The sequence below is a fragment of the Meriones unguiculatus genome, chromosome 6, assembly GCF_030254825.1.
Source record: "Meriones unguiculatus strain TT.TT164.6M chromosome 6, Bangor_MerUng_6.1, whole genome shotgun sequence".
NCBI classification, from domain to species: Eukaryota; Metazoa; Chordata; class Mammalia; order Rodentia; family Muridae; genus Meriones; species Meriones unguiculatus.
The window spans coordinates 45635142-45662792 of record NC_083354.1 but is presented as its reverse complement, the minus strand read 5'-3'; the positions used below and the strand labels follow the sequence as shown (position 1 = coordinate 45662792).

Below are 27651 nucleotides of genomic sequence, written 5' to 3'. Positions count from 1 at the left end.
AAGTAGAGTCCTAAGACACACAGCAACACAGTGAAGCGAAGAATCAAACTCAAAAGCCTCATCCTTCATGATCTTATTTTTACAGAATTCAATGAAAGATGAAACTATAGGAATAGGAAATGAATCGCTGCTGCCAAGCTCTAGACCTAGAAGAGCAGTTGAATATAAGAGGTCATGAAAGAAGACTTGAGGTTGGGAAGAAACTATTCTGTGTCCTGTTTGTGACAATGTTTGTAAGTAATGTATGAATCTGTCCAAACTCAGAACTGTACTCCAGAATAGGTGTGTTTAACTGTCTGTACACACCTCAATTTCTTAAAAGGTACAAACAAACTCAAGCAAAAATAAAAACAGAATATAAGTTGTGTCAACTAGCTGTTCTCTTTTCACTTTTTACACATACAGCCCCTTGGTTACCAGTCTTTCCGCAAAGGAAATGCAGTTTTTACCAGAGGTAATTTTACAAGGTTTTCATAATGATCCCATCATAAATAACAATATGGTTTATTTCAAAGAAATTTCACTTCAGAATTTGAAGCAGCAAATTTGGTGAACATTCCTCACTGGCAAATGCGAAGTTTCACTTCGACGCCCACAGCGGCTGGCATTCAGGACACAGGCTCTCGGTATTAGTCAAGCGAGCTTACCTTTGGCACTATCTGTGAAAGCTGCTGGACCTCCATCGTGTCCACTTCTTCTCCAGACACTGACTGGGAAGTTTTAGAGTACAATCCCAGACGACTAGCTAAAGAAAAAAAACAAAAGAAAAAAATATATATAATTAACCAAGTTTCTTTGCTTGAAGAGTTGGTAAAATTATGATCATTTAGTGTGATTTTTTATTTACTTCTTCATAAGGATAAAAACTATACCAAGGGATCATAAGACAAACAACCAGTAAGATAAAACTATCTGAAATTCAAAGCAGGTCTCAAGTTTCTTGCTTGATTATTTTGTTTGTGTTTAAATTTAAGCATAAACAAGTTTCCCTAAGCCAACAAACCCTAAAAAGTAAAATTAGATCCATCAATTTCTGCTCGATAGCATAATTCTAAAGACACTGAGAATGTATTATAAGCAAACACTGGGGGCGGAGTGAGTTGCATGCAATAATGTAGTTGCACATAAACGACAGTACATGTTGAAGAGCTATTCTCCCAGCGTCTTCATTCTACTGACCCTTCTTTTTTTCACTCAGGTAACAGTGCAGTCTTTATTCTTAGCCAAATCATACTGTTACAGCTTTGACTACAAAATACATAGAGGGTAGGATACTAATCTGCTAATGCCTTTTCCCTCTAGGCAAAGAGTGGATTTTTTTTTTCCTTTTTCTTTAAATTATAATTTATTACAATTTATTCAATTTGTATCCTGGCTGTGGCCCCTTCCCTCATCTCCTCCAAATTCCACCCTCCCTCCCTCTTCACCCCCTATGCCCCTCCCCTTAGGTATCAAAGCAGAGGCTCAGACTTATAGCCAAACTTTGGGCATAGTGCAGAGAATCTTATGAAAGAAACGGGGAGATAGAAAGACCTAGAGGGAACAGGAGCTCCAAAAGGAGACAAACAGAGCCCTGGGGAATGATACCCCAACCAAGAACAATGCATGGAGAGGACCGGTCAGATGTAGCCCATAAACTTTGTCTCCAAGTGGGGTCCCTAATAAGGGAAACAGGGACTTTCTCTAGCATGAACTCAGTGGCAAGCTCTCTGATCACCTCCTCCTGGGGGGTGCAGCCTTGCCAGTCCACAGAGGAAGACAATGAAGCCAGTCCTGCTCAGACCTGATAGGCTAGGATCAGATGGATGGGGAGGAGGACCTCCCCTATCAGTCTACTGACCCTTCTTAAGGTAACAAGTTTGAAATCTTTAGCCCAGACCCACCACAAATTAATAAATTCAGAATTAACAGAGCCTGGCAAATGTTACATTTATACTTTCTAGGCTCCATGAAATTGGCACTTATACTACTCTCCACTTTATATTTCTGAAGGTAACTATAGATGACCTTCAAACCATATGAGTACACTTCTGAAAAGAAACAAGAAGTATAGAACAAGCTCTCCTCTCAGTGTTTATGTTCAAGTCTGCTTTGAAAGTTATACTTAAACTGAAAAGAAAATCTCAACTGATCCCTGAGCTAGTGTTCAGCAAGTGAATTATAAAGCTAAAAAATTCAACTACCTAAAACACAAATGATTTCATAATGAGTTAGTCATGCTTTCAATATTCTTTTCTAACTAAAATCCAGTTTGCCAACAATCTTTTGTAAGTTTGAGCAAAAACAGTAAGTTGTTATGTAATCTCAATAGCATATAAACATTATTTCCTAGCTGATGTTTACAAAAGTATACACTTCAGTGTTTATGAAAATTTATTGAAACCAAAATGCAGCAGCTCAGTTATACCGATTGCAATTGCAGTCTCCTGTGAATCTCCAGTGATCATTTTGATCGAGACTCCTGAGGCAATAAGTGTTGTGACAGCTTCTTTCACACCAGTTCTAGGAGGATCAATGATTCCTACCAGGCCAAGGAAGGTCAGCTGTCCCAGTTCCGGACCAGAAGCCAAGGCAAGAACTTAGGAAATAACAAAACACAAAACTGGAAAATACTGGTTGCGAAAACACTGAATTTAGCTAATAATAAATCACATAAAGCTATAATGTCATCTGTAGTTACTCCATATTATTTACAATTGAAACTTACCACATACCAACACATTGTAGTTCAAAGGTTCTAGACATAAGGTTGCTTTTAGGCTATTAAAAATTAAAAGAAACCAGGCATGGTGGTGCACGCCTGGAATCCCAGTATTCTGTAGGCAGAGGCAGGGATATCTCTGTGAGTTCAAGGCCCTCCTGGTCTACAGAGTGAGTCCAGGAAAACCAAGGTTACATAGAGTAACCCTGTCTCAAAAAATCAAAAAACAAAAAAACAAAAAAACAAAATTAAAAGAAATAAAACCAAAGAACTATTACCAGAGAAAACAAACGAGAAAGAATTAAGAACATTCTTTCATAGCAACCACATGCAGCCACCATGCAAAGAAACAAGCTCTTTAGAAAATAAAATTCATTATATAAGAAAAAAATGGTTTCATCAAGAATTAAAAACCCAAATTTAAGCAAACAGGTCTCTTTAAAGTTAGCTTCTAATATAGCTTCATCTGAGAAGGCTATATTAATTGTACCCAGCCTGTATGTATACAATTTCATACATGCTAAACAGTAGAAAGAAAAGTTCATCTATAAAGTGGTATTACGGTCACTAATACCAAAAAGTCTCTTTGCCTTCAAACATTAACAAGCATTTCTTGCTCATAATTTTAGCTCTCTAAGAGCTCATAACTATCATATCATTACATATAGTTTCTTGTCATCACTGGTAGCAAGATTAAACCGAATGTCATGCTCATTTTCCAAATATCACTCATCTTATTCTCAAATTTCTGTAACCTCTGGTCATTACCATTATAAATCAAAATGACAATCCTGGAGCAGGGGGATTGTGAGACCAAACACTTACTAACAAGTATCCACAAAGCACACTAAACTTAAGTGTCTCAAAGGGAGCATGCAAGGTCCCAAAAGAGACCAAAGTAGTACTTAATATTATTCAAGCAGAAAACATACATGAAGGATTGAAATATCAAAGTTGAAGGCAAGTCACTTCTATTTAAGTGTGTAGATATACTCTGAAGAAAAAGAGCTACCTGGCAATCCCTGATGCTAAGATAGAGGAAGAAGGCAATTAAAAAAATAATGACAAAGAATATCAATTTATGTGTTAGCTAACCCTAAGTATGGGAGATCATTTCTGCATACTCCCCAATGTAGGGGTGGCACTAGCCCAAACACTATTATTCTGTATTTAGGCACTCATTAATACTAATAAAGACCTACTTAAGATATTCTTTAGGTCAAGACTTGATAAAGAATGTTTATACAGAAGTCCTCTGACACAGAACAATTACTATGGTTTGAATATAATATTTCCTATACAATGTTTTCTGAGGTTGTGGAACCTTAAGGATATGGAACTTACCTGGAGGAAATGGGTCACTTTAAGACAGAACTTAAAGTTTTTAGAGCTCACCATCCTGGCCTTCTCTACTGCCCTGAGATATAAGGTAGCAACCTCACTCTCCTGTTGATACCATAAGATACTCCTAGCACCATGATGGACAGTTACCTTCAACTATGCATAAAAATAAATTCTTCCTCAGTTAAGTTTCTTCTTATAAGATAGCTGGTCATAATCACCAAAAAAAAAAAAAAAAAGAAGAAGAAAAAAGGAAAAAAATAGAAAAGAACTAAAATATATTAAAATTTGAAAATTTAGGACCACAGGCATTTTAAAGAAACAACTTTGTAAGAAGAAGCATTACTATATCAGTTAACATTTTAATGTATACATATTAATATTTAATATTTTATTTGCACATTATAGTAATAACAAGGAAAAAAAAGACCTAAAAGATAAAGATCACAGTATTTCCTAAAATTCTATGAAACAAATGTTTTCCTCTAACAATTCTAGTCCAGTCACACTGAATACTAGAGCTAAACCATGTCTAAAAAACTCAACAATTGTTCAGCGAAATGTCCCAGCAAGTAAAGACACTTGCTACAGAGCCTGGCAACCCGAGTCTCATCCCTGGATCTTACGCGGTAGAAGGAGGAAACTGATTTTTCATGTGCTATTCACTATGCCACCCCCCCACAATAAATAAATCCAACAGGAAGTTGTAGAAGACAGTTATTTAAAATATCCATCCTACATTGAGACTGCTGCCGACCTATAAAGACCCAAGAGGTCACATTTTGCTCTATTCTTGACTTTCTATTGTTTGAGGGCCGGTTCCCCAACTGTCATAAAACACGACACCTCAGAAATCACAATGGTTCTGATGCCTGGAGTAGACAGCTCAGAAGTGAAGTAGGGATTCAGCTGCAATTAAAAGACCCTTTTTCCCCAGAGGGACTATACGCAAAACAGCCTTACCTCTGAGTCCTGCTGAGCCCATCCGTGCCTTCTCTTGTTGGTACAAATCTCTCTGCTGCTGGGTAAGTGCCAAAGTCTGTCCTTTGTTGTTGTACATAGTACAATACTTAATCACCTGTTCATAAGCACCCTTCATAAAACAAATCTCTGGTCCGTCCTAAAAAGAGATACATACCAAGTTTACGTTCAAATATTCAAACGGTATATAAATATATATATATGAATCCAAAAAGAGACATCAATCTCTCATGATCCTTAGCAAAGTTATTCTAACCCAATGCTTCAAGTGGCTCTGACTTAATTTAAAGATTATTAACACGGAGTTTGCTGTATGTTCTATAAAAACATCTGTCCTATCACACTTTACACTATAAGCAACACTTTACTAAGTCTCAAGTTGAGCACTGTGAGATCCAGGACATGGTTCTTCACCATGCAGCAGGGAAATGAAAGCAATCTAGTATCAGTCCAAGGGTAATGGTTCAGGCTCTTTATTAATGACTGTGTATCTGTATCTATGCCTACCTACGTACCATGCTCTTTAATGCCCACAACAACCTTGTGATTGGGAGAACTAACAGACTTCTTCCATTTATCATAGTAGAAGTAATATTTATTGAGCATGTACAAGGTCCCAAATTCAATCCACAGCACAGGAAAAACAAATACAAAATAATCCCCAGTAGCTTCTAATGAACACCTGCAGTCTCTATTAGACCTTCTCGTTAAGAAGGCCTCATTAACAATTTACAATTCTTTCAGCTGTCTTCTTTGGTTTGTACCTCTGAGTTTTTAATATACATTTATATTTTGACTCAGTTAACAATTTATGAGCTGTTCACTGTGATGCCAATTTGGTCAGGTATCCTATATTCACTCTCCATATATCTTTACAATATAACGGAACTTGTCAGAACTTAGAGCACGACTCCTCCATACTGAGCCAAGCACAATAATGAATGCAGTGGCTCTCTAACACAATGGCTCTCTCTGCACCCCTTAACCTGAAAGTCCGATGTGACTTGTTTCATCCTGTAACTCTGGCAAGCACTCAACCATGTCCAGATGGAAATTTAGGGGCCACAGCAGTTTGCTTCCTCTCCCCCTGGCTGTGACAGTATACACTCGCTCTCAGCCACCATCCACCAGGATTATCAGCAACTACAGCATGGAGGTATCCAGAGCGAAGGACTTCCGGGCAGTGTGTGGGTGTTTACATGGACTATCCTCACTGATACATCAAATCATACTTCTCTTTCTGTTCAAGGTTTGTCATCCAAAGTTAGTATCTATTTGTTTTTATTTTTACTTAGCTTCATTTATAACTCTCATCTATTCTTCCTAAACTCTCCAATGTGATTGTTCACAGGATAAAAAGAGCAGGCAAGCAGCATTTCTCTCCTTTCACTGGAAACCTGCCTCCTTTAGTCTTCCTCTTTTCCCTTTCTAATCTGAGATGGCTAAGTTTGGGGCCTGTTGCACTAATGAATCAGGAACTCCCCTTAATCCCATCCCCAACCCCCAAATCAAAGTCTTCCTTTTCCTTGCCTTAGCCAACAATATCCACCTTTGTACTCCCACATTTCTAAGTTCTCCTTGTTTGGAGGCTTTTCTGCACAGTCTCCCAAGTGCCCAGTGTCACAGCATAAAGCACGAAAGAGCCACTAAGCCGTCTTGTGATCATCCTCTCACCTTACCTCTTTACAGGGCACTTCCTCCTACTCCAAGCACCTCAGGAGGATTTACCCATGCTTTTTCCCAAGCATCTCATCACTTTTCAGCCCTATAAGGGAGCATTCTTTCTTGGTTATGGACCTGGTATTTATCCCCTTACACTACCCCCATTTAACATAGTTTTAAGCTCACTATAAAACCTAAAAACCTTTCTATTCAGGAAATAGTTCTAGCATTATCTAACAAAATTTCATTTCTTTCTTGGTTTTTTTTTTCCTTTGGTTTTGTCTGTTTTTGTTGTTTGTTGTTGTTGTTGTTTGCTGTTGTTTGTTTGTTTTTCTAGAGACAGGTTTTTCGTTTAGCTCTTGGCTGTATTGGAACTTGATATACACAGACCAAGTGGGCACTGAACACACAAGAGATCTGCATACCTCTCTGCCTGAGTGTTGAGATTAAAGGCATGAGCAGCATAACTGGCACAATCGTACTTGCTGTCCGCTCTATGCCATTCCCACTGATACATGTGTCATCAATCTCCAAAACTTCATTACCTAATCTTCTAAGCTACTCCACTGGCTACTTCTCACTTTCTACTCTACTTCTGACAGTTATCAATTAGCACTTCTCCTTAAGCATTTTACCATCACTTCTCATAGCCTTTAGGGATTTCCTTCAACATCTGGCACGACCTTTGTTCAATTGCTCTGAGCCTATGTCTGCTAGTTCAGTCTTTATCCTTATACTAAACACTTGCCCAGTTGCCAGAAGCCCTACCTATCCATTTGGGCTCACAACTAAAGAACTAGCAGCTCACTGGGCACTGATAACACTAATTAGCTAGTGGAGCAAGGAAAGACCAAAAGTAGGGAAGCTTGGTCCTTACTATTGAAAGACCTGGGAGCTGTTCCAGCACTCTCCAATATTCTTAGAGGCAGCCTTCACACACTCAAAGAGACCAGTAAAAATAGGGCTTAGAGGCTTGTTCTTTATGATGACTTTCCCTCAGTCAGCTTTTGGCATTAAGCCTGCCAGCACTCCACTCCTATCCTCTGGTCAGACCTCCTATAAAACAATACTAACAGTATTAATGAAAGAAGCAGAAAAGGCATTTGGAGAAGAAGGGTTTCTACTGGTTCCTTCACTGACACTCAACCTCCCCTCCCATTCTTTCCCTGTATTACCACCTGCTGTTAGAAGTACTTATGAGTTTTTATCTTTTATTCTGAGATTAAAAAAAAATAAGTATTTATACTGTCATATTCAAAAGACTTCTCTAAAAACAGACTAATTGAGCCATTCTAGTTATTTTTAAATTAGCAGTTTGCCCAATCTGTCAGGCTGACTTCCCCTCTATATACATTGAATGGCATTTGTGTGTTTAAGTTTTGTCTGTTAATTCCACTAATTGCTTTCATCTTGCAGGAGTCTTCAGGTGGGAAAGTGAAAAGAATCCCACAATTAGTGTAGTTTTACTTACTCTAAGGCTAAGACATTCCTTCAGTGAAGAGCAGTTCAACAAGATAAAATCATAATTATAATTATAATGAACTATCACTGAGAAGAAAATATCAAGAAAACCAGATGTCAAAAGTTCTTAATACCTAAGACCCACTAAAGCTGTCAGCTCATAACCAAAACTAGATATTTCAATACACAAATTCTATAAAGAAGAGTGTCATAAAGACTTAAGTACACTGTGATTGTTCTACTCTAAACCAGTGGTTCTCAACCCTTCCATACAGTTCCTCATGTTGTGGTAACCCCTAACCATAAAATTATTTTCCTTGCTATTTCATAACTGTCATTTTGGTACTGTGATGAACCATAATGTAAACAGCTGAAATGCAGGATATTAAATATGTAGGATATGAATATGCAGCTATCACAGGGGTCATGACTCACAGGTTGAGAACCACTGCTCTAAGGCAACAGGACCAATTATATCCAGCGATTGGTTAGACCTAATGGTAAATTAAAAAATAAAATTGTCACCTAAGCTGAATTAGATGTGTTCTTTTATGATTTTGAAGTGCATATGAGATAAAGCCTCACCCTATAGCCCAGGCTAGCCTTGATCTCATTGTGTGGCTGACTACAAACTTCTAGCAATCCTGCTTCAGCCTCCTAACTGCTAGAATTATGTATAAAAATGTTTAAAGAGCAAGATACCTGCTGTGCTCGGTGTATACACTTAACAGCCATCCACTTTTGCTCAGAACTAAAAGGGTATTCAGCCTTTCTGATATAGTCTTGTTGTAGGCCATCAAGTCCCATCTGTAAGAACAAAATAAAATAAAATAATTCTAACCAGCATGTGTTTATTTTTCCCTTTAACAAACAATGTAAATCATAACTTGAACATGCTGAGTTAAGAGAACTGCTTTTCCAAGTATTGGTGAAAGAATAGCAATGCTCTATCTATAAGGACTGCATTTGCCTGAAGAGCGGTACTGAATTTCAACATCCAAGTTGGCTACATAGACAGAATACTAGACTGTATGTACATAAAGCCTTCATTCTACCAGTTCAAATTCTGGAAGACAACAACATACACATAAATAAAAGTGCCTGACCAACACTGAAGATGAACTTTTCCAATCAAGAAAAATCTCATATTTAACTCTTATTAGCAACTGGGATGCTTCCTGTCTGTTGCTATTATCTTTATCCTAAGCCTTTAGTCCACTGTTGTATAACAGTTTCTATCAGATTCTATCCTGCAAGGAAGGTAAGCAAAACAAAATTGTTTCAGGAAGTTCCTGACCAGATTCACTAAACCGGGTTCACTAAGCCCCTCCCTCCCCAACTAAGCAATGAAGACTGCTGAGAGGCACTCTCAGACAAGCCAAGCTACAAAGAGGACTGAGACAAGTTAGTCTCCTAGAAGAAGCAGAAAGCAACTGAGGTGCCTAGAAGAGGTTTAGATCAGTCACTTGGGAAGGACACTCTACAGCCTGTTGAACTGCCTTCCAGGCTGTAAAGGATGCTCCAGATTTCCCAGCTTTTGCGCGCTCTCACTTATGCTGGGGGTGGACCTTGGTGATGCAGCTGACTTTGGGTCACTTCTGCTTCTATACGTAACTCCTCTCCCATATTCCTGTAAGTAACCCAATAAAACTCATTGGTTCACCAAGCTGGACTTTGGCAGGGTCTGTAGTTTGGTCTGCCGTGGGTTTCCTATAGCACATGCGTGCATAGGTGCATGGGTGCATGGGTGTCTTTCTCTCTGCATGTCTCTGTCTGTATCTGTCTGTGTGTGCAGAGGCACATGCACACACACACACAAGGAAGGCAGAGAAAAGGAAGGGGCAGAGGGAGAGAGAGGAGATTGTTGTGTTTCTCCCTAGGTCTTAGAAACTTTGTTACACAACACCTAACACTCTATAAATTGTAACTAGTAATGTCATACAGTTGTTCTCACTCCCAATCCTTTGATCCCTTTGTCTCTTAGTCCAAATATTCAAATGTATTTTAGAACTATTAAAATGTCCATGTTATTAGTTTTTATTTTCTTCAGAAATGCGTTCAGAGTTCTCTTGGCATTCATATTCCCACCAAATACAATCTAATTAACAATTTCCCTCGTTAACCAACACCCTTCATTCCTTCCCTGTTAGCCAGATGATTAATCTTGACCCATTCACTCATACCTATTTATCCCGTCATGCTTTCATTCGAGCTCCTTCCTAGCTATGCTCACTAAGCCCTCTCTGTCAAGCCTCCAGCTGGAGCCTGCTCTACCTTTTCTTTGTTAGAGATGTCAATATTAACGCCTCCAGGAAATGGCTAGTAGCTTGTTAAACAGAAACACGGGAAATAACTCATACCCTATTCGTGTTTTTATTCTTATAAATGCTGTACATGTTTTCTTACTTATAAGGCCAGATGATAGAGAAATGCACCTTTCTATAGAGCCATATATCTTCCGAATCTGCTGGGCAGTGGCTTATTTCAGGGTTAGACTGCTTGTCTCCCATATGGAAGGTTGTGGGTCCAATCCGTTGTTTACATTACAATGAACAGGAGAGTGACTAAAGCCAAGAATCATCTTGCTGTAGGAATTTGCAACTATCTGCTGGCTCTTGTTCCTTTATTCAATTGCCGTGTTTTCTCTAACTATTCTTAAAAGTGGGAAAGGTTATTTTTCTTATGTAAATAGCAGGTTTCTCACTGAAATAAATGTAAATTTAGGATCTAGGCTCAATCTGAACAGGTTCCAGGAATAATACTTCCTCTCTCCCAAACACAGATTTTACTAACACTGACTTTGGGAAGTGGAGAGAAGGAAGGAAAGGTCAAAAGGAGAAAAAGCTGACTTCCTATTACTACATTAAGATACATGACGTCACTAGAAAAATCTTATTTTTTACTAATGTAAATATCCAAAAGTATTTCAGAATATTATCTTTTACTCATCTGCAAGTATTTAACAGCAACTACACAAACTTATAAAGCTTTTCACATAGAGATCTCAAAATAAAAACACATCCATCACTGGGCACTATTTCGTACCATGCAGTGAGGAGTAATTTATACTGAAATGGTTCTATTCTGTATATTCTGACCCCCAATGCAATTAAAAATAATGGAAAAACAAGTCTTGCCGAATACCTAAAAACACAGTAAGGATGAATCTGGAAGGTCTTACATTCTGCTGGCAGAATAATATCCCACATGCCAAAAATACATACCTTCATTGCAAGAGCAATTAAGGCTCCTTCGGTTGGCTTTCCCATCAGAGTGTTGTTCCTAATTACAGCATCATTGCACACACAGCCCGCCTAAAAGAAATGTATATGAACTATAAACCCATCACACTGGCTTAAGTCATTATGAAACAAGTTAGCAGTTTGGGCAATATAATTTTACCTCAACAATTCTGCTAACAGCTGGGTTATAGAATCCATGAACAACATCACCATCAACAATGACTTCACCAAACTGATTATAGCCAACTCCAGTAACCTGAGAAACATGAAGTCAGATTAATGACACAAACAGTACAATAATGAGACTTAACTGCAGCCAAACAACACCCTGAGCTATATTCATGTCATTTTCTAGTCATGCTTTGGGAATACAAATGCTTGGAGACACAAATGTTTAACAATAAAACATACCTAAAACTAACAATTTAATGTTAGAGGAACAGAAATTCTATTTAGGATACTAATTAAGCTAAAATGATATTTTTGTCTATTTAATACATCACATAAAGACAAGAAAACCATGAAAAATCTCTCACATAAGTGAACTTAACTTCATATAACAGTGTACCACAGCTTGCAAAAACCCTGAAAGCCACTATTACCATGTGCCTCTCACACAGACCCAAGTACAGGTAACAGCTGGAACCTGGTTTCCAGGCAGTCTTACACAGAGTGAAAGGCTCACCCTGGAGTTAACAGACTGCTCTGATAGCACAGTCATCCTAAAAACCATACAAGCAACACACCCAGCAACCCAAGTGGCTAAATCTAGCCAAACAGCAATCACAATGAAAATTCTAAAGTTGAGAGAGGGGAAAAACAAGAAATCATTTAATGTTTAACATACAGTGCTGGACTCTGAAGAGGCACTAATATTTTGTCTGCCATACATTCAAGCATAGTAACTCCAACTGCACTTTGCAAAGAGCAGCACATAACAGCATTAGGTTTCTTCAAGCAAGCCTAACAACCTAGATTCAACAATCCCACTTTAATATTCAAAGTCACTAATTCAATAAGATTCTATAATCTCACTTTAAGGACTATGGAAAACAGACCTAAACAAACCCAAGCATAAACTTCTGTCGATTTTTCTAATGTTTGTTTTCTTTGATGAACTATCTCTAAATTTTAAAAATTCTGTGCCCTTCATAACTACAAAGACTGTTCTAATCAGAGAGTCTGCAAAGACTGAGAGGGCATACAGCTAGCCTTCCTCCAGCATCTAAAAGAAGAACAGTAGAGACTGTCAATATGTAAGTTTATGTAGTTAATCATTTATTGATTGATTCAAGTGCTTAGTATGTCGTGGGTACCGCTGGGATGGTCAACATAGCTCCTGCTCTTAACAACTCATCACTTAATAGAAAAGAGGAAAGAAATTTTTGGCTGGAATAAAGACTGGAATGCAAAGAAAACATGGAGCATGGGACCAGTGCTCAATGCTCAGCAAGACTTTCCTGAAGAGGTGGGAGAATCAAAGCCAAAGATCAAGAGGCGCTTGGCTATTTTACACAGTGGGCAGGCAACGAGGGTCACAGGGTAAATTCTGTCCCACAGAACCATGAAACTAGCATGTTTCCTGTATCATCAACTAGGGAGGATAGCTAAGGGATAGCTAAGGAAGAGGAAGAAAGGGGCAGCACAGCCACTTAAGAGCCATAGGTCAGGATCCATAGCACAGCGGAGAAAAACAGAGTAACTTAGGGGTGACATGCTCAATGCATCTCTACAAAAGGCTCTCCAAGTACAGAGTGTGGGAACCAAAATAAATGTAAAAAACTAGTCGAAAGGATGTATCAAAAGACCAGGTGAGAGAAATGTAACATGGCCTAGAGAAACTAGCTATAAAAAGATAGGCAGGTCACTTAGTAGGTCAAGACTGGCAGGACTTGATGATGAGCGGATGAAGGAGGGATTTAAAGAAATGCCAAGGGATCCAAGCTTCTATATTGTACACACAACATGAAACAAGTGATAAGATCACATGTGAAGGAAAGAGATTTTGGAGATAAAGCATTCGAATTGTTGAGCATTTTAAACACTAAGTTTATTAACAAGAGAAGACTATTTTTAAAAACATAGAAACTGAATACCTCGGCATGCAGGCCATCTGAAGTAAAGATGTGAGTAACAGTCATTTCATTCTTCGTCAGGGTTCCAGTTTTGTCTGAACAAATCACATTGCAGCAGCCTAAAAATACATCACTAGGTGTCACCACAAGAACTAGACAAAAACCGATTACCTTAAAAAAAGTGAATGAACACCTGGAAACAGTGTTCAAGCCCTCTGAATTCACAAGCCTTTGGTAATTATAATTTCTTACATTATGTTTGTTTCATTATAAAGTAAAGTTTCTAAAGTCAGAAACAAAATTTAGATGTTTACTTTTTCTTAGGTCCTACAAAGCTACTTCATATTGGTTTCAGCCAATGACGTTCAGAATACATTTTCTAGGAAGTCTGAAAGAGTCTGATTTTTAAACCCACAGAATTTCTTGAGTCGGAGTTTTTCAAGGTATTACAAACAATAAATTGAATTTAAAACATTTTGGAGCACCAAACTGTTTTTTAAAAAGTGGTATTTTAAGAATAAAACTGTTCAATCAATATAACCAGGATATACTTATGGTTCTTACAATAACAAAGTCAACCCAAGGAGGAAATTTTGAGCTTTGTAATTATCAAGTGTCAAAAAAAAAAAAGTGTTAATTTTGCTCCAAGACTTCATTTGTAATATGGAAACCAAAACATGATCTAAGTATTAGCATACTCCATAATGTATAAAAGATCCCTCCTGAGAAATGAATTTTTACTTGCTTATTTTGAATGTTAAAACCAATCCCATTATTGCTGGGGCCCAGTGTCATTATGACATTAATAAGAGAGAAACTGTAAAGCACAGTGACTTTCTGCCTCAGTGCTCTTCAACACTTACCCAGCGTTTCAACAATCGGTAGTTTCTTCACAATGGCCCTTTTCTTCACCATTCTCATAACACCAAGGGCTAGTGTCACTGTCACCACAATAGGCAAACCTTCAGGAATGGCTGCTACAGCCAAACTATAATCAATAAAAAAATTTAAATAAAATTAAAATGTAAGTTTATTAATGTTGTCACAAAAGTATTCCTTCTCCTGCTTCCTAATTTTAATATTCTATAACCACAATTTACTTTTCTCATTCTTTTGTTTAGAGGCTGATTATAAGGGCTAGAAACAAGGAACATTTAGAAATACTTGGTATACCAGGCACCCTGACATGAACACTACCTTTTGTCTCTTGTTTAAGCAAGGTGAAATGAAATCATTTGCTCCTGGGCTTCCACTAGCCCTTACTGTACCAAAAGGCATACATCATGATTTATAAACCACATCAACAAGCCTTTTCAATCTTTCACTCTTAAGTCATTTTACAAATTACATACAGAAGAATAGATTAGAAACAGCTTCATTAGAATCTTTTTTAATCTTCCTCCAAAACTATTCCTTGTTTTGACAGTCCATATACCTGAAGTGGGTAACATCCTCTGGTTCAGTGGACTCTCCCACTGCAATTAATAGAGTGTAAACAGATTTCAAAAGACATTCCCAACAGATTCTTACAATCCTGGTTCTTCTTTGATGGTCCTGGTGTTTGAGGTTGCTTTTTACTTTTTGTTTGTTAGGGTCTCGTAACCCTGAACTAGCCACAAATTCAGATCTTCCTGCCTCAGCTGGTTAGCAAGTGTGGGCCACAATACCCAAGAAGATACACTTCTGCAGCTGTTTTGTCAGCAAGCAACGCTTCCAAAAATGAGGGCTCTTAGCTTACTGGGAAAGGACAGAACTGTGAAATATTTCTGTTCTTAGATTTTGAGACATCAATTACAGTGGTAATTTTCCCATTTCTGCATAACATTTCTTTATAATCACCGTTATACTCAGACATTTTTCCACTTACATGTAAGTAGAATAAGTGAACAAAAATAGGCATCATTAAAAATGAAAGAATGTCATCATATATTGTTTTTGTAAAAAGGAATAGTCTAGATTCTTATTGGAGACTTTATGTGATAAAGTCCTTGGTGCAAGACTAACTGGGAGAAAGGGCCTTTTCTGTTTTGTCCTTAGATGCCCTCTACACACTCCTCAACTCAGGAGCTTATAGCCCTGATGCTTCAATTACACGGTTAACTTCACCCATTTTAAAGCACAAAGAATTTCTAGCTGGTTTTCTGTATTCTCTTTTGTCTGATAATTGTCTAGTTCTGTCAATTTTCCTCTTTGCCATTATGGTACAAATTTCTAGAATTCTCACCTTTGTTCAATGAATGCCTCAAAAATTAAGTGATTAAAACAAAACAAAAAACAAAAACCTCCAAAGACCACCTTTAAAATACCTTTTATATTTTCTTATATGGGAATGGGATAGACTGGTCAAAAAGCAAACAAGGACACCTGAAAGAGTAGTAAGATACTGATGGTGTATCACTACATCAACCTTCAACTTCCAGGCAATTCCATCATCCTTTTGTACATCACTCATTTTAGGTACATACAGAAATTATTGTTAAATTAATTCTTAAAATGTTTCAAGAAATGAGAAAAATTAGATCACTAAAGATTCCTTCATGAATCTTACATTTATACATGAATCCAATGGACCCATAGTTTTTATTCTCTAATTTTTTTTTTTAATTTTTAGAATGTTGACATATCCTGGAAAAATTAAAAAAAAAATACTGTGAATCCTTATAAACAGAATTAGTTTTAAAAAGGGGTGGGGAATACTGAAGAATTACCATATGCTAACAGTACCTCAAACATATTCCCCATTTTTATTTCATATTTAATGCCCCCCACAACACACAGTTTTTCGAACAAGAGTTTTAGCCTGTGCTCTAGCTACTTTACTATGTCACAAATATCTTCAAGAGGTGCTATCTCTTTTCTCCCTATATATTCCTTCTGTACTGAATTTGTCCTTTGGAAATAAACACTGATTTCGTTGTTTTGTTTTCTTTTCTTTTAATATTTGAATTTTTCCATACTGGTCTACTACAGAGAAATGCTACTCAGAATTAATTTTCCTTAAGTTGCCTATGAGTTCTAGCCTATCAAACATGCCCATACATCATTTCCCCCTTTACTCCCCTTAACAAATATCCTGAGCATTTGCTCTTTATAACTAATTAAATTAATACTTGAGCTGGGCATAATCTACAGATTTATAATCATATCCCTCTGCTGTTGATAATCAGTGCTCCATCATCTTACAATGTAATCTGATGTTGCTATATATGAAAAATGAATGTTTTCCTTTCTTCACCTGATTAACTCTCACATCTTTTCCCCTAGTGACCTGATACAGAGTATTGTCCAATTTGTCGTTGGGCCACACTATTTATAATAAAGGGGATCTGCTGACCATCCATCCCTGAGCTGAGAAAATCATATTATCTTACAAGAAGCCACAGTCATATATTACCTGAATACAGTAACTCTTTTAAATACACCTGCTTCTTGTAAGCACTTGGTGGTAGATGAGGCTAACTGTAACCCAGGAACGCCTGAGGTAGGAACCTTTGTGATGGTGTGCCTGCGTGAACAGCTGCACGCTCTGCTGTCTTCAGGACACAAACACCACATGTGGTCTGTGAAGTGCTAGGTTATAGCAGTTATTACAACTTGTAGAGGGAATTCACAGATAATGAGAAGTCTGGGAACCACCCATCCATACTTGTGCTATAGCTGGCTTGTGTTTGTCAGCCTCAGACGATATATGGGGTGTAGCCTATAGACTTTTCCATCTGGCTTGGTATACGATGAATCCACTAAGTCTGGAAACACCCAGGCTGCACTTTATCTTAAGACACTCATACTGCTACTGCCTCCAGCATGGTTTCTTCTTACTTCCTTTTTGGAACTGATACTTGGTGAAATTTTCCTTGTTACTTCTGTCTCATCTTTCAGGGGTTTTGTTTTAGCTTTTGGTTTTTGTTTTTCTGTTTTATATCTTGAACTTCACACTGAATTTTTAATTTCACCAATCAGGATCTTATATTTCCAGGATTCTTTGTTCTCTACAACAATCTGTCACTCTTCAATGGATGGCAAAAGATACTTGATGTTTAGAGATTTTTCTTTTTCTTTGGAGGCTGATTATTCAATTATTACACTATGAAATACAGTTTTCTCTTTCATATTATGAGCTTTTGAACATTCCTTGTCTAGTTACAAAAATACAATAGTGAGTTAACAGTCCAGTCATTTAGTCTGCTTTTTCTCAGACAAATAGTTTTCCATTTTCCCATGATATTACTTCAATATATGGTTTCTGTGAGGCAAATATCATAGCTATATATACACTATACACACACAGAAACAGGATATGGCTTTTGAACTATTTAAGTAGAGACATTACACTCCTATGAGCTCCATCTAAAGCCAAGCTGCATGATTAAATAAACTGTACTAAGAAAAGAGAGGCAAGAGCCTGCATCTACAAACAAGTATTAGAACTTACCTTACACTAATAGTAAACATTTCCAGAATGTCTTTTCCTAGTAACCAGCCAACCAACATGATGATACCTAGAACAAAATCAAATACTTACAATCACCAACAAAGGATAAATTAATAAGCTCCAGGGTAAAAGAAAAGTCTCCGGACAGAGAAGGAAAAGTGTATCAGATCACAATGAAGGCCTTGCAGAAATCACTAAGCAGGATTAAAGTCCCTAGAGGCTGTCCTAAATGGGTGTGTGCAAAGGCTACAGCTTCACCTCCAGCTCTGCTGCTCCCATTTATCTCTTACAACATAACTGACAGTTTAAAGGATTGACAGCATTTTCATGGAATGAAATTGGAGAAAGATCTAAAGAATACATTTACTATCAACTTTGCAAACTTAACACTGTAATTTAACTTTACATACATTAATATGCAGACATCACACATGAAGTTTGTACTTCATATGAAGGTTTATTTGGAACTATCTTAAAGAGACTGAGATTTCTTACTAAAATTCTCTTCAACTTACCAAATTCACTAAAAGCACCTATAAATAGATATAACTGAATAAAAAAACGCTATAGGAAAAAACATCAGCTAAAAGCGAAAGCATTATCTTTCTACCTCCCAAGGAGACAAATGTTTACCAAATAGCCATAAAGAAAACAGATATTTTAGGAATTGTTTCACTGAGACTACAAAAGGTAAAGGATTTCTTTAAAATACATTATTAACTTTTAAAACACTAAGACCTAACAATAAAAACAATGGGAGAATTAGGGGGAAAAATCTACACTAAAATTCTAAATTAACATATGTATTTTATATAAAAAGATGTTATTTCAAAACACTAGATAATGGATTATAAAATTAATAGTACTAAGATAATTAACTTTGAGTAAGAAAGTTACAACTCTAACCTAACCTATAAAATGTCAAGGATAAGTATTCTGTTAAATTTAAGTTATTAACAGATACATAAAAACAAAAGGTACTTTTACACAATTCCATGCAATTTTGATGCCATCTTTGTAATACACAATGTTTAAAGCACAGAAAATACAGCTTTCTCATTAAAACAGTTAGATTTCATTCTAAACTTTTCTATTCACTCTCTGAGAGTTTCACACAGTATATTAACTTCCCCCAGCTCCTCCTGGACACACATCCCCACACACATTTCCCCCTCAACTTCAAGTCTTCACATTTCCTTCGTAGTCCACTGAGCCCAATTAGTGTTGCTCTTATGCACACGGGTGCCAGGCCATCCACTATAGTGTGGACAACCTACCAGGGGCCCACCCTGACGAAAACTGACTCTACTAATGAGCCATGATTGCCAGTAGCTCTTCAGTTCGGAGTGGGGATTCAAGAGCCTCTTCCCCTATGCCTACTAGAATATCAACTGGCTTCATCTTGTGTGAACTAATGAATTACCTAATTCAGCTGCTCAGAATTAATGATTGCAGTGGCCCTGTCACCTTCTGAACACACTATTTCTGACTCTTACAAATTTTCTGGCCCTCTTCTACGTTATTCCCTAAACCTTAGCGGCAGTATGCTGGAGTGTGTCACTCAGGGCTGAGTACTCCATTGATTTAACTGCACTTGGACTAGTCGAGTCTCTCCATTGCCCACCACCGACTACACTAACCCAGCTTCTTGTCTGACGGTGAGAGCCGCACTCATCTAAGGGTATTCAGAAGATTGCCTGATGCTGTGTCCTACAAAAAAATAACAGGTTCTCCTCTAAGCCTGTGACCTCCACAGCCTTGGGTTTTTGGCCAGGCTTACAGTTCCAGGCATAAGTACCTTGCTGTGAAGCAGATACTCTCTAAAGGAAACAGTAAAAGCAAGCCAGGCAAAGTGTCACAGACCTGCAGTTCCAGCCTCTGGGAGGTATAGGAAAACTGGAAGGTATAGGAAGACCTGCAGTTCAAGGTCATCTTTGGCTATAGAGTAAGTCTGAAGCCACCATAGTCTACCTACATGCTACCATAGTAGTAAACAAGTATTAAAATTTAAACTTATATAGTGGCTGGAGGTGTAGTTCTAAAGTAAGCATTTGACTAGCATGTGTGAGAGGCTGGGTTCAATCACCAGCACCAAAAACAAAGCAAAGCAAAAAAAAACAAGAAATTAAGAATATTTCTACAGCAATATTCTTCAAGTAAACATATATATATATATATATATATATATATATATATATATGAGGATGGGAGCTACTTTGGACGATTAAAACTTAAAATTACTTGGATACCAGTTACCTCAACAATTTTACTTCTAAAAGTGTATCCAACTAAATAAACAACGATTACAATATACTATTAACGATCTGGCTGGAAGAATAATGGCTATGAATTAAAAATAACCAGAAAATCTAAGTAAATAACTGAAAATATGTCTTGTTAGAAAACAGAATAAGTCTGTTTTCTGCTTTACACCATCATCATCTTAGTGACACGCTGTTTACAATAGAGTATCTGAAACAGAAGGAAGGAAGGAAGGAAGGAAGGAAGGAAGGAAGGAAGGAAGGAAGGAAGGAAGAGAGGAAGGAAGAGAGGAAGGAAGAGAGGAAGGAAGAGAGGAAGGAAGAGAGGAAGGAAGGAGGGTGAGTGAGGAATGGAGGGAGGAAGGGAAGGAAAAGGACAGAAGAAGGGGAACAAAACAAAGAAGAGCCAACAACACTATCATAGCTAGAGAGACAAATACTAAAATGTTTAGAGAAATATTTATTGACTATACATAGGAATTATACAATTCTTGTTTTATCTGTTTCCAGAGTTGGTTTTATAATTTAAAAAAAAAAAAATTAGTACCAGGTGAAAAGGAAACATGGGGGCAAAATAATTTTACCCTTTACACTCAAAACAGAAAACCCAAGAAGCAAATAAAATGGCTCAGTGGGTAAGGGAGCCTGTCATCTCGCCAGACATCACGAGCTCAATTCCTAGCAGCCAGAAGATGATAGAGAGAACTGACTTCCACAAGTTGTTCTCCAGCCTCTAAGCATGTGCACATATATGTGAGAAATAAATAAATAGGAAAAAAAAAGAAAAGAAAACCCAAATAAGAAATGTATACATACTCACTCTTCTCTTACCTATTATACCAAAGGAGTAAAAGGACAGCTGTTTGCCTAAAAGGTCCATGCTCTTCTGCAGAGGAGTTTTTGGTGCCTTGAAAAATTGGAGAAGACTGTCACAATAAGTTAAATTTAAAGTATTTTCCAAGTGCCAGAAACTCTGTGAAGTACTTAGGTGCACATTCCTGAGTTAAGCATACAACTCTCGTAGAGGTTAACCCTCCACCTTCACTGAAGAAACTGAGGCTGACGCACACAGTGCAGTCACACGGAACCTGTGAAAGCTTTCCGCTTGAAAGACCTGGCAGACTTGAAAAGGTTTCTCAAACTGCTTCCGAGTTAAAAATCTCAAAGATAGATAGATAGATAGATAGATAGATAGATAGATAGATAGATAGATAGATTGATTGATTAAATTAAATTAAATTAAAAAGGAGAAGAAAAGAAAATCTCTCCTGCCAGCTTCTCCAAGACTTCATTACTATCAGCTGTTCCTATCATTTTCCAATTCTCTTCTCTATAGCCACAAACATGCTGGTCACCCAGGTTTATGTTTTACTCTGTGCCTCACGCCCTGATCTGCTAACATTCTTCAGTGATCTTTCACTGCCAAGCTTCTTGTTCCACATTACATCACAAAGTGGGGTCTTGGTAAGTTAGCTAAGAAATCCACATGATTTTCAAAGAGCACAGCATTTACAAAATGCAACTTTTACACACACACACACACACACGTTGTGTTAAAATGTTGAGTAGAAGATATTACCTGAAATAAACACACAACAGTAATCCTAGGGACGAAGGGTGACATCATGACAGAACATGTGCTGAGCACATTCTACACATTGGATCAAATAGCTACCCAACATAATAACATAACAGAACCATTTTCTCTAAGAAATAAAACCTATGTGAAAACTGGCTATAAATCTCTTTCTAATATAAACAATCATAAAAATTAAAAACTTTTAATTCAACTCGGGCCCTTCCAATTTGGGGATTACCAATTGTGTTTGTATATCCTGAAGAAAATACAGTTTTCAACAGTATATCCAAGAATCTGTAAATACTTACTTTTTCACTACTTAAGATAGAAAATTACAGATTTGAAACAAACCAGTGACACAGTAAGCACTCACTTCTTCTGCTTGCATCATCTTAAAGACTTCTCCAAATTCAGAATTTTCTCCTGTTCCAATGACAATACCCTAAAGGTGAAAACAGAGAAATTCATTTCTAGTCAGATGGAATTACTGCCGACCAAAGAAAGAAGAAAGAGAAGGGGATTGGGAAAAGAGGTGGAGAACAAGGATCTTTCATTTCCTTTCTTTGGTCTTACCTCCAGACTTGAGCTATCTATCTTCTTAAATCCCTTTGCAAATGTACATGTTTACATTACTCTTATTAATATTTACTCCTTTATAATACAGACCCTGGAAACAAAGTGACCCGGATCTGAGGCCCATGTTTTAAAATTTAAGTGTTTCATACTCAATAAACATTTAATTCTGCTTCCTGTAGTTCCCCACTGCACTCCACTCCTGTGAATGAATCGTGACTTTTATATTGGTAAAGTATCAGAAACCAGGAAACAAAGTAGTTGAGATACATCACTGGATGAAAAATATGTAGTCAGAACATTATTAGAAGTACTATATTAAAAAATAAAAATAATCAAAAAAGAAGAGAAAGAAAGAAGAAATAGGTAAGTGGAATAGTTCAGCAAACAAAGGCTCTTGCTGCCAAGTCTGATGCCCTTCATTTGAACCCTTGCAGCTACACAGAGGTAGAAACAAGTGACTCCACAAATTTGTCCTCTGACCAAGTATCTTTTAAGTTTTTTGAAAGAATAGAAAAACATTTTTTAAAGAAACTGCTTTTTTTTTTTTTTAGAGAAAAATGACCATCACCTTTGCTTTGCCACATCTGACCAGTGTTCCCATGAAGGCAATGTTACTTCTTGATGCAAGGTCTCCATTAGTAGCAGCTGCTTGAGGAGCTGTCACCTTAGAACAAGGAGTTGTCTCTCCTGTCAAGCTGGACTCATCAATGGAAAGATCCACAGCCTTGGAAAACAAGTGTTCCACAGATTTAAACTTACAATGCATTTCCCATTTCAGAAGTTCATGACCACCATTTCTTCCAGTATTCACATTCCAGCCATTACATCATGTTTTATAGCCATTACTTTAAGACAAAAGACCAGATCGATATAACCATATATGTTAGATGAAGTCAACAACACCTGACACATGAAACAAAGAATGCTTACCGTAAGGATAGGTTAGCATAAAATTCAAAACACTACTAAACAGCTGACACTACAGCTAAGAAATTTTCCTAGCACAACATTATTGCTTAGTTTTGTCAAGTCTCAAAGTGTTCACCTTTCTAAGCATAGAAAACGCCATTTTAGGTGAGGAAAATATTATTTATGTGATCTAGATCTATTTTTGAAAGCAGAGCCCATAAAAAGAGTATTTCCCAAGTATAGGGAGCAGAGAAAGCCCTGAGTGAATGCAGTACTTGGGGAGTGGGGGGGGGGGAAGCTGACATAGGCACACTCATGCCAAAGACCAGAGCCTCAACCCCATGGGAATGGCAAAGCCTCCTCCTTCACCCTCACCGTGGGAGGATCGGAATTTAAGCCTCAGAAACCACACACAAAGTCAGGCAGGGTGGTGGCATGGGCTTGTAACCCCAGGGCTAGGAAATGCAGACAGGAGCCTAGGGCTCACTGACAGCAACCGTAGACTAATCTGGGGCCTCAGAATCCAGTAAGATGCCTTGTCTAAAAAAACAAGGTGGATAGCACCTGAGGAATGACATCCAGGTTGAACTCTTGTCTCCAAACATAAACATGGGCACTCACACATATACACATACACACAAAATATATTTTTAAGGATACTGAAATTCATTTTATCCCTTAGTAAACGCTATGTATTGCTGACCTTCTGACTCAAGTGCTTAATGAAGAAAAGGTCCCTGCGATTTTGATAAGTAGATTTTTTTTAAAACATGTCTATTATCTGCAAACTGCCACAGAGAATCTTATACCATCCCTCAAAAACACAGGTAAGAAACATGACCTTGGGGGCTGGAGATATGGTTGTAGCAGTTATGAGTACTAGCTGTTCCTCCAAAGGACCCAGGTGTGAACCTCAGTATAGCAGCTCACAACTTTCTTAACTCCAACTCCAGGGAATCTGAGAAGCTCTTTCAGCCTCCTCAGGCACCAAGCATGCAAATAGTGCACCAACACACATAAAGGCAAACCACCAATACCATAAGATAAAATAATAAACTTAATTAAAAAAAAAATCATGAGTATGGCTGATTTCACCAGAAAAAAATTAACTAGCATAAACCCTCCATAAGAAAGCCTATATACATCAAACTTAAGACTAGAAAAACCTAAGTGAATTGTTAACTATGCTCAAAGAATTAACAGAACAAGAAACATAATTTATAGAAAATAGCAACAGAAAGTACGTAAGGAAATAATTAAAAATCTAGGAGTAGGGACTATGGCTCAATGGTAGAACAATGACGTAGGTTGCATTAGGGCCTAAATTATATAAGACATGACAAAGTTCAATCAGTATCTATCATATAAGCCAGAAACTGAAAATAAAAACTGAACAAGAAGTGATCTAGAAGTCACTTAATCAACATTAAAATTTAAAACTTAAAAAAAAAAAAAGCAATCAACAACTCAAAAAAAATGGAACAATTAAAAATCACCAGTCTATAAACCAGGAACTCAAAACAAAAACTGAACAAGAAGTGACATAGAGGTCACTTAATCAACATTAAAATTTAAAAATTAAAAAAAAAAAAAAGCAATCAACAACCTGGACAATGAGACAATTAAAAATCACCAGTCTAGAGGCCAGGGGGTTGGTTCAGAGGTTAAGAGCACTGCCTATTCTTCCAGAGAACCCAGGCTCTTTTCCTAGCATCAATTTGAAGGCTCACATCTATCTGTAACTCCAGTACCAGAGGATCAGACAGATGTCCTCTTCTGACCTCTATTGGCACTAGGCATCTCTGGTGCCCAGACATGCAGAGAGAAAAAAATACTCATAATAATAATAATACATTTTAAATAAAAAAATAAATAAGAAATGCTTAAGAAATCACTAGTCTAAAAAGCAGAATGAAAAAGATAATAAGAAAAAAGAATACAGATGAATGATTTGTGTATGAGACCCTGGATCTCTATGTAAGAAACCATCAAGTAAAACAAGACATCGCAAGCATTTCAGAAGAAAAGTGGACAGGCAGAAAGACTATCTGTATATATAGCAGCGGCAACTTCCCAAACTTGGTAAAAGGCACAGATCTAAATAATCAAGAAGCTCAGTCAAGCCACAATGAGGCAAATTATAAAAAAAAAAAAAAAAAGCCTGGCACAATGGCACATGCCTACCTCTCAGGGAGGCAAGTTTGAAGCCAGCCTGGGCTACAAAGTGAGCCCAGGACACCCAAAGCTACACAGAGAAACCCTGTCTTGGGAAAAAAAGCAAAACAAAACAAAAAAATGCTGATGTCAAAACTCTTTAAAACAGAAGGAAAATCAGGCCCTATCATGTATTATGGAGTCACAAGAAAACTAACAATCTAATTCTTATCAAAATCCAAAACAGAGGTTTAAGGAGCTGGCTCAGCAGTTAAGCGTATTTGCTGCTCTCAAAGAGGACTGGGGCTTGGGTCTCGAGACCCACCAGGGTCATTTCTTGCGTGAGGACAGAATGTACTCCCCACCCTATTTTTGAGGCCAGGGTTCTCCCTGAACTGAAAGCTCACGGGGATGATTAGTGTCCTCAACTTGACAGAATCTAGAATCACTCAGGAGACGGGCTTCTAAGCATGTCTGTAGGGCAGTGGTTCTTAACCTGTGGAGGATGACCCTTTGGGAGGGTCACATATCAAATATCTTGCTTTATCAAATATTTACATTATAATTCATAACAGTAGCAAAATTAGTTATGAAGTAGCAAATGATGAAATAATTTTATGGTTGGGATAAATAAGGACCTATACTAAAAGGTCACAACATTAGGAAGGTTGAGAACCATGGTTGTAGGGTAAGATCTATACATTAACTGAGGTAGGAGACCTACCCACTAGAGGCAGCACCATGCCCGAGGCAGAGGATTCAGAACTAAGAGCACAGGAATCAAACAAGCTGAGTGCTAGAATGCATACAAGATAGCCAGCTGCTCCAAGCTCCTCATAGCTTGCCTTCCCTGTCATGATGGGACTATAACCTTGAACTATGACCTAAATTGTTTGTGTCCAAGTATTTTACCATACTATAGGAGAGACACTAACATCATGTGGCTATACTGGCTGGCCAGCAAGCACCCAAATCAACCTATTTCCACCATAACTATGAGGTTCCAGACATACGCAGATATGCATGGGTCCTAGAGATTCAAATTCAGGCCTTCTTTCGTACAGTACTCTAACCCACACAAACCGTCTCCTCAGCCACAGGGATCATATTTCTTAAACTATAGGTCATAACCCAGGTTGAGATCACATTAATTGTAAGGGGTCATGAAAAATTTGGCACAAGTGAAATATTTCTTAACATTCAATAAACAGAATACATTCCACATCAAATGCATAATGAATCTGAGTTGTTTCTGCCAGGACTCTCGTGTGGGATTAAGGCAAATTTTTCAATAATTTCAGAAACCACCCTAAACATGCTTCTGCCATTTTGTGCTATGTTGTTTATGCAAAGTGGCATTCTCAGCATTAATGATCATAAAGTGAAAATACTGATGAATTCTGGAAAGTGTCTTGCAAGATCAACTCATCAGGCAGAATTCAATTCTTTTTTGAAAAAAAGATTTATTTACTTTTATTTCACCAGTGTTTGCCTACATATATGACGTGATGGCTATTTTTACCTACACTGAGCACTTCCTCCATGGAAATTACAACACTGTCCTTTCTGGAGTAGATACTATTCCAGCTACAAATTGGCCTTGCCAGGACACAAGCATCTGCAAAACCACTACACGTGAACTGAGAGAATGCCTTGTCCACCACAATACTGCATTCCACACTGTACTGCTTCCGACCAAGAAACTCATTTCTCAGCCAGAGAAATACGAGAGGTCCCACAATCATAGAATCCACTGGTCTTACTAGGTTTCCCACCATCCTTAAGCAGCTGGCCTGACAGAAAGACAGAACAGCCTTTTGAAGATACAGTTGCATCACCAATTAGGTGGCGGGGCAGAGTTCTCCAGAAGGTAGGCAGTATATGCTTTAAATCAGAGTCCAATAAATGCTATGATTCCTCCCATAGTCAGGATCCACAGGTCCAGAAATCGAGGGATGAAAAATTAAACACTTGTACTCACTATCACCCCCAGTGACTCACTAGGCAACTTTCTGCACCCTGTTCCCACCAGGGGGAGCTGTAAGCTTCCAGTTCAATGGAATGTTTGTTATAATTCTTGGCAGGAACACTCTTCCCACTAAAACAAAAACTTCTGGGCATGACCACTAAGAATATAACAGGGCTGTGATGGTTATTCTCTGTTGTCAACTTGACAGTATCTGGAATTGACCAAAATCCAAATTTCTGGATACACCTGTGGGGAATTTTTTCTTGATTAAATCATTTGAGGTAGGAAGACCCACTTTGAATCCAGAT

General features: G+C 37.7%; 1 protein-coding gene across 8 annotated transcripts in view; it reads right to left on the bottom strand.

The window, feature by feature from the left end:
- Positions 1–27651, bottom strand: part of Atp2c1 (ATPase secretory pathway Ca2+ transporting 1) — a 115891-nt gene that overhangs the window by 20155 nt on the left and 68085 nt on the right. For all 8 annotated transcript variants that reach the window (XM_060385378.1, XM_021639868.2, XM_021639867.2 and 5 more), the window contains 12 exons: positions 22880–23035; positions 22109–22177; positions 20988–21063; positions 17896–17962; positions 14327–14451; positions 13485–13582; positions 11549–11644; positions 11371–11460; positions 8849–8953; positions 5006–5162; positions 2408–2578; positions 648–745 (listed from right to left, as the gene is read on the bottom strand). In XM_060385378.1, coding sequence (XP_060241361.1) covers positions 648–745; positions 2408–2578; positions 5006–5162; positions 8849–8953; positions 11371–11460; positions 11549–11644; positions 13485–13582; positions 14327–14451; positions 17896–17962; positions 20988–21063; positions 22109–22177; positions 22880–23035 — 1308 coding nt within the window. The remainder of the gene's footprint in view (positions 1–647; positions 746–2407; positions 2579–5005; positions 5163–8848; positions 8954–11370; positions 11461–11548; positions 11645–13484; positions 13583–14326; positions 14452–17895; positions 17963–20987; positions 21064–22108; positions 22178–22879; positions 23036–27651) is intronic.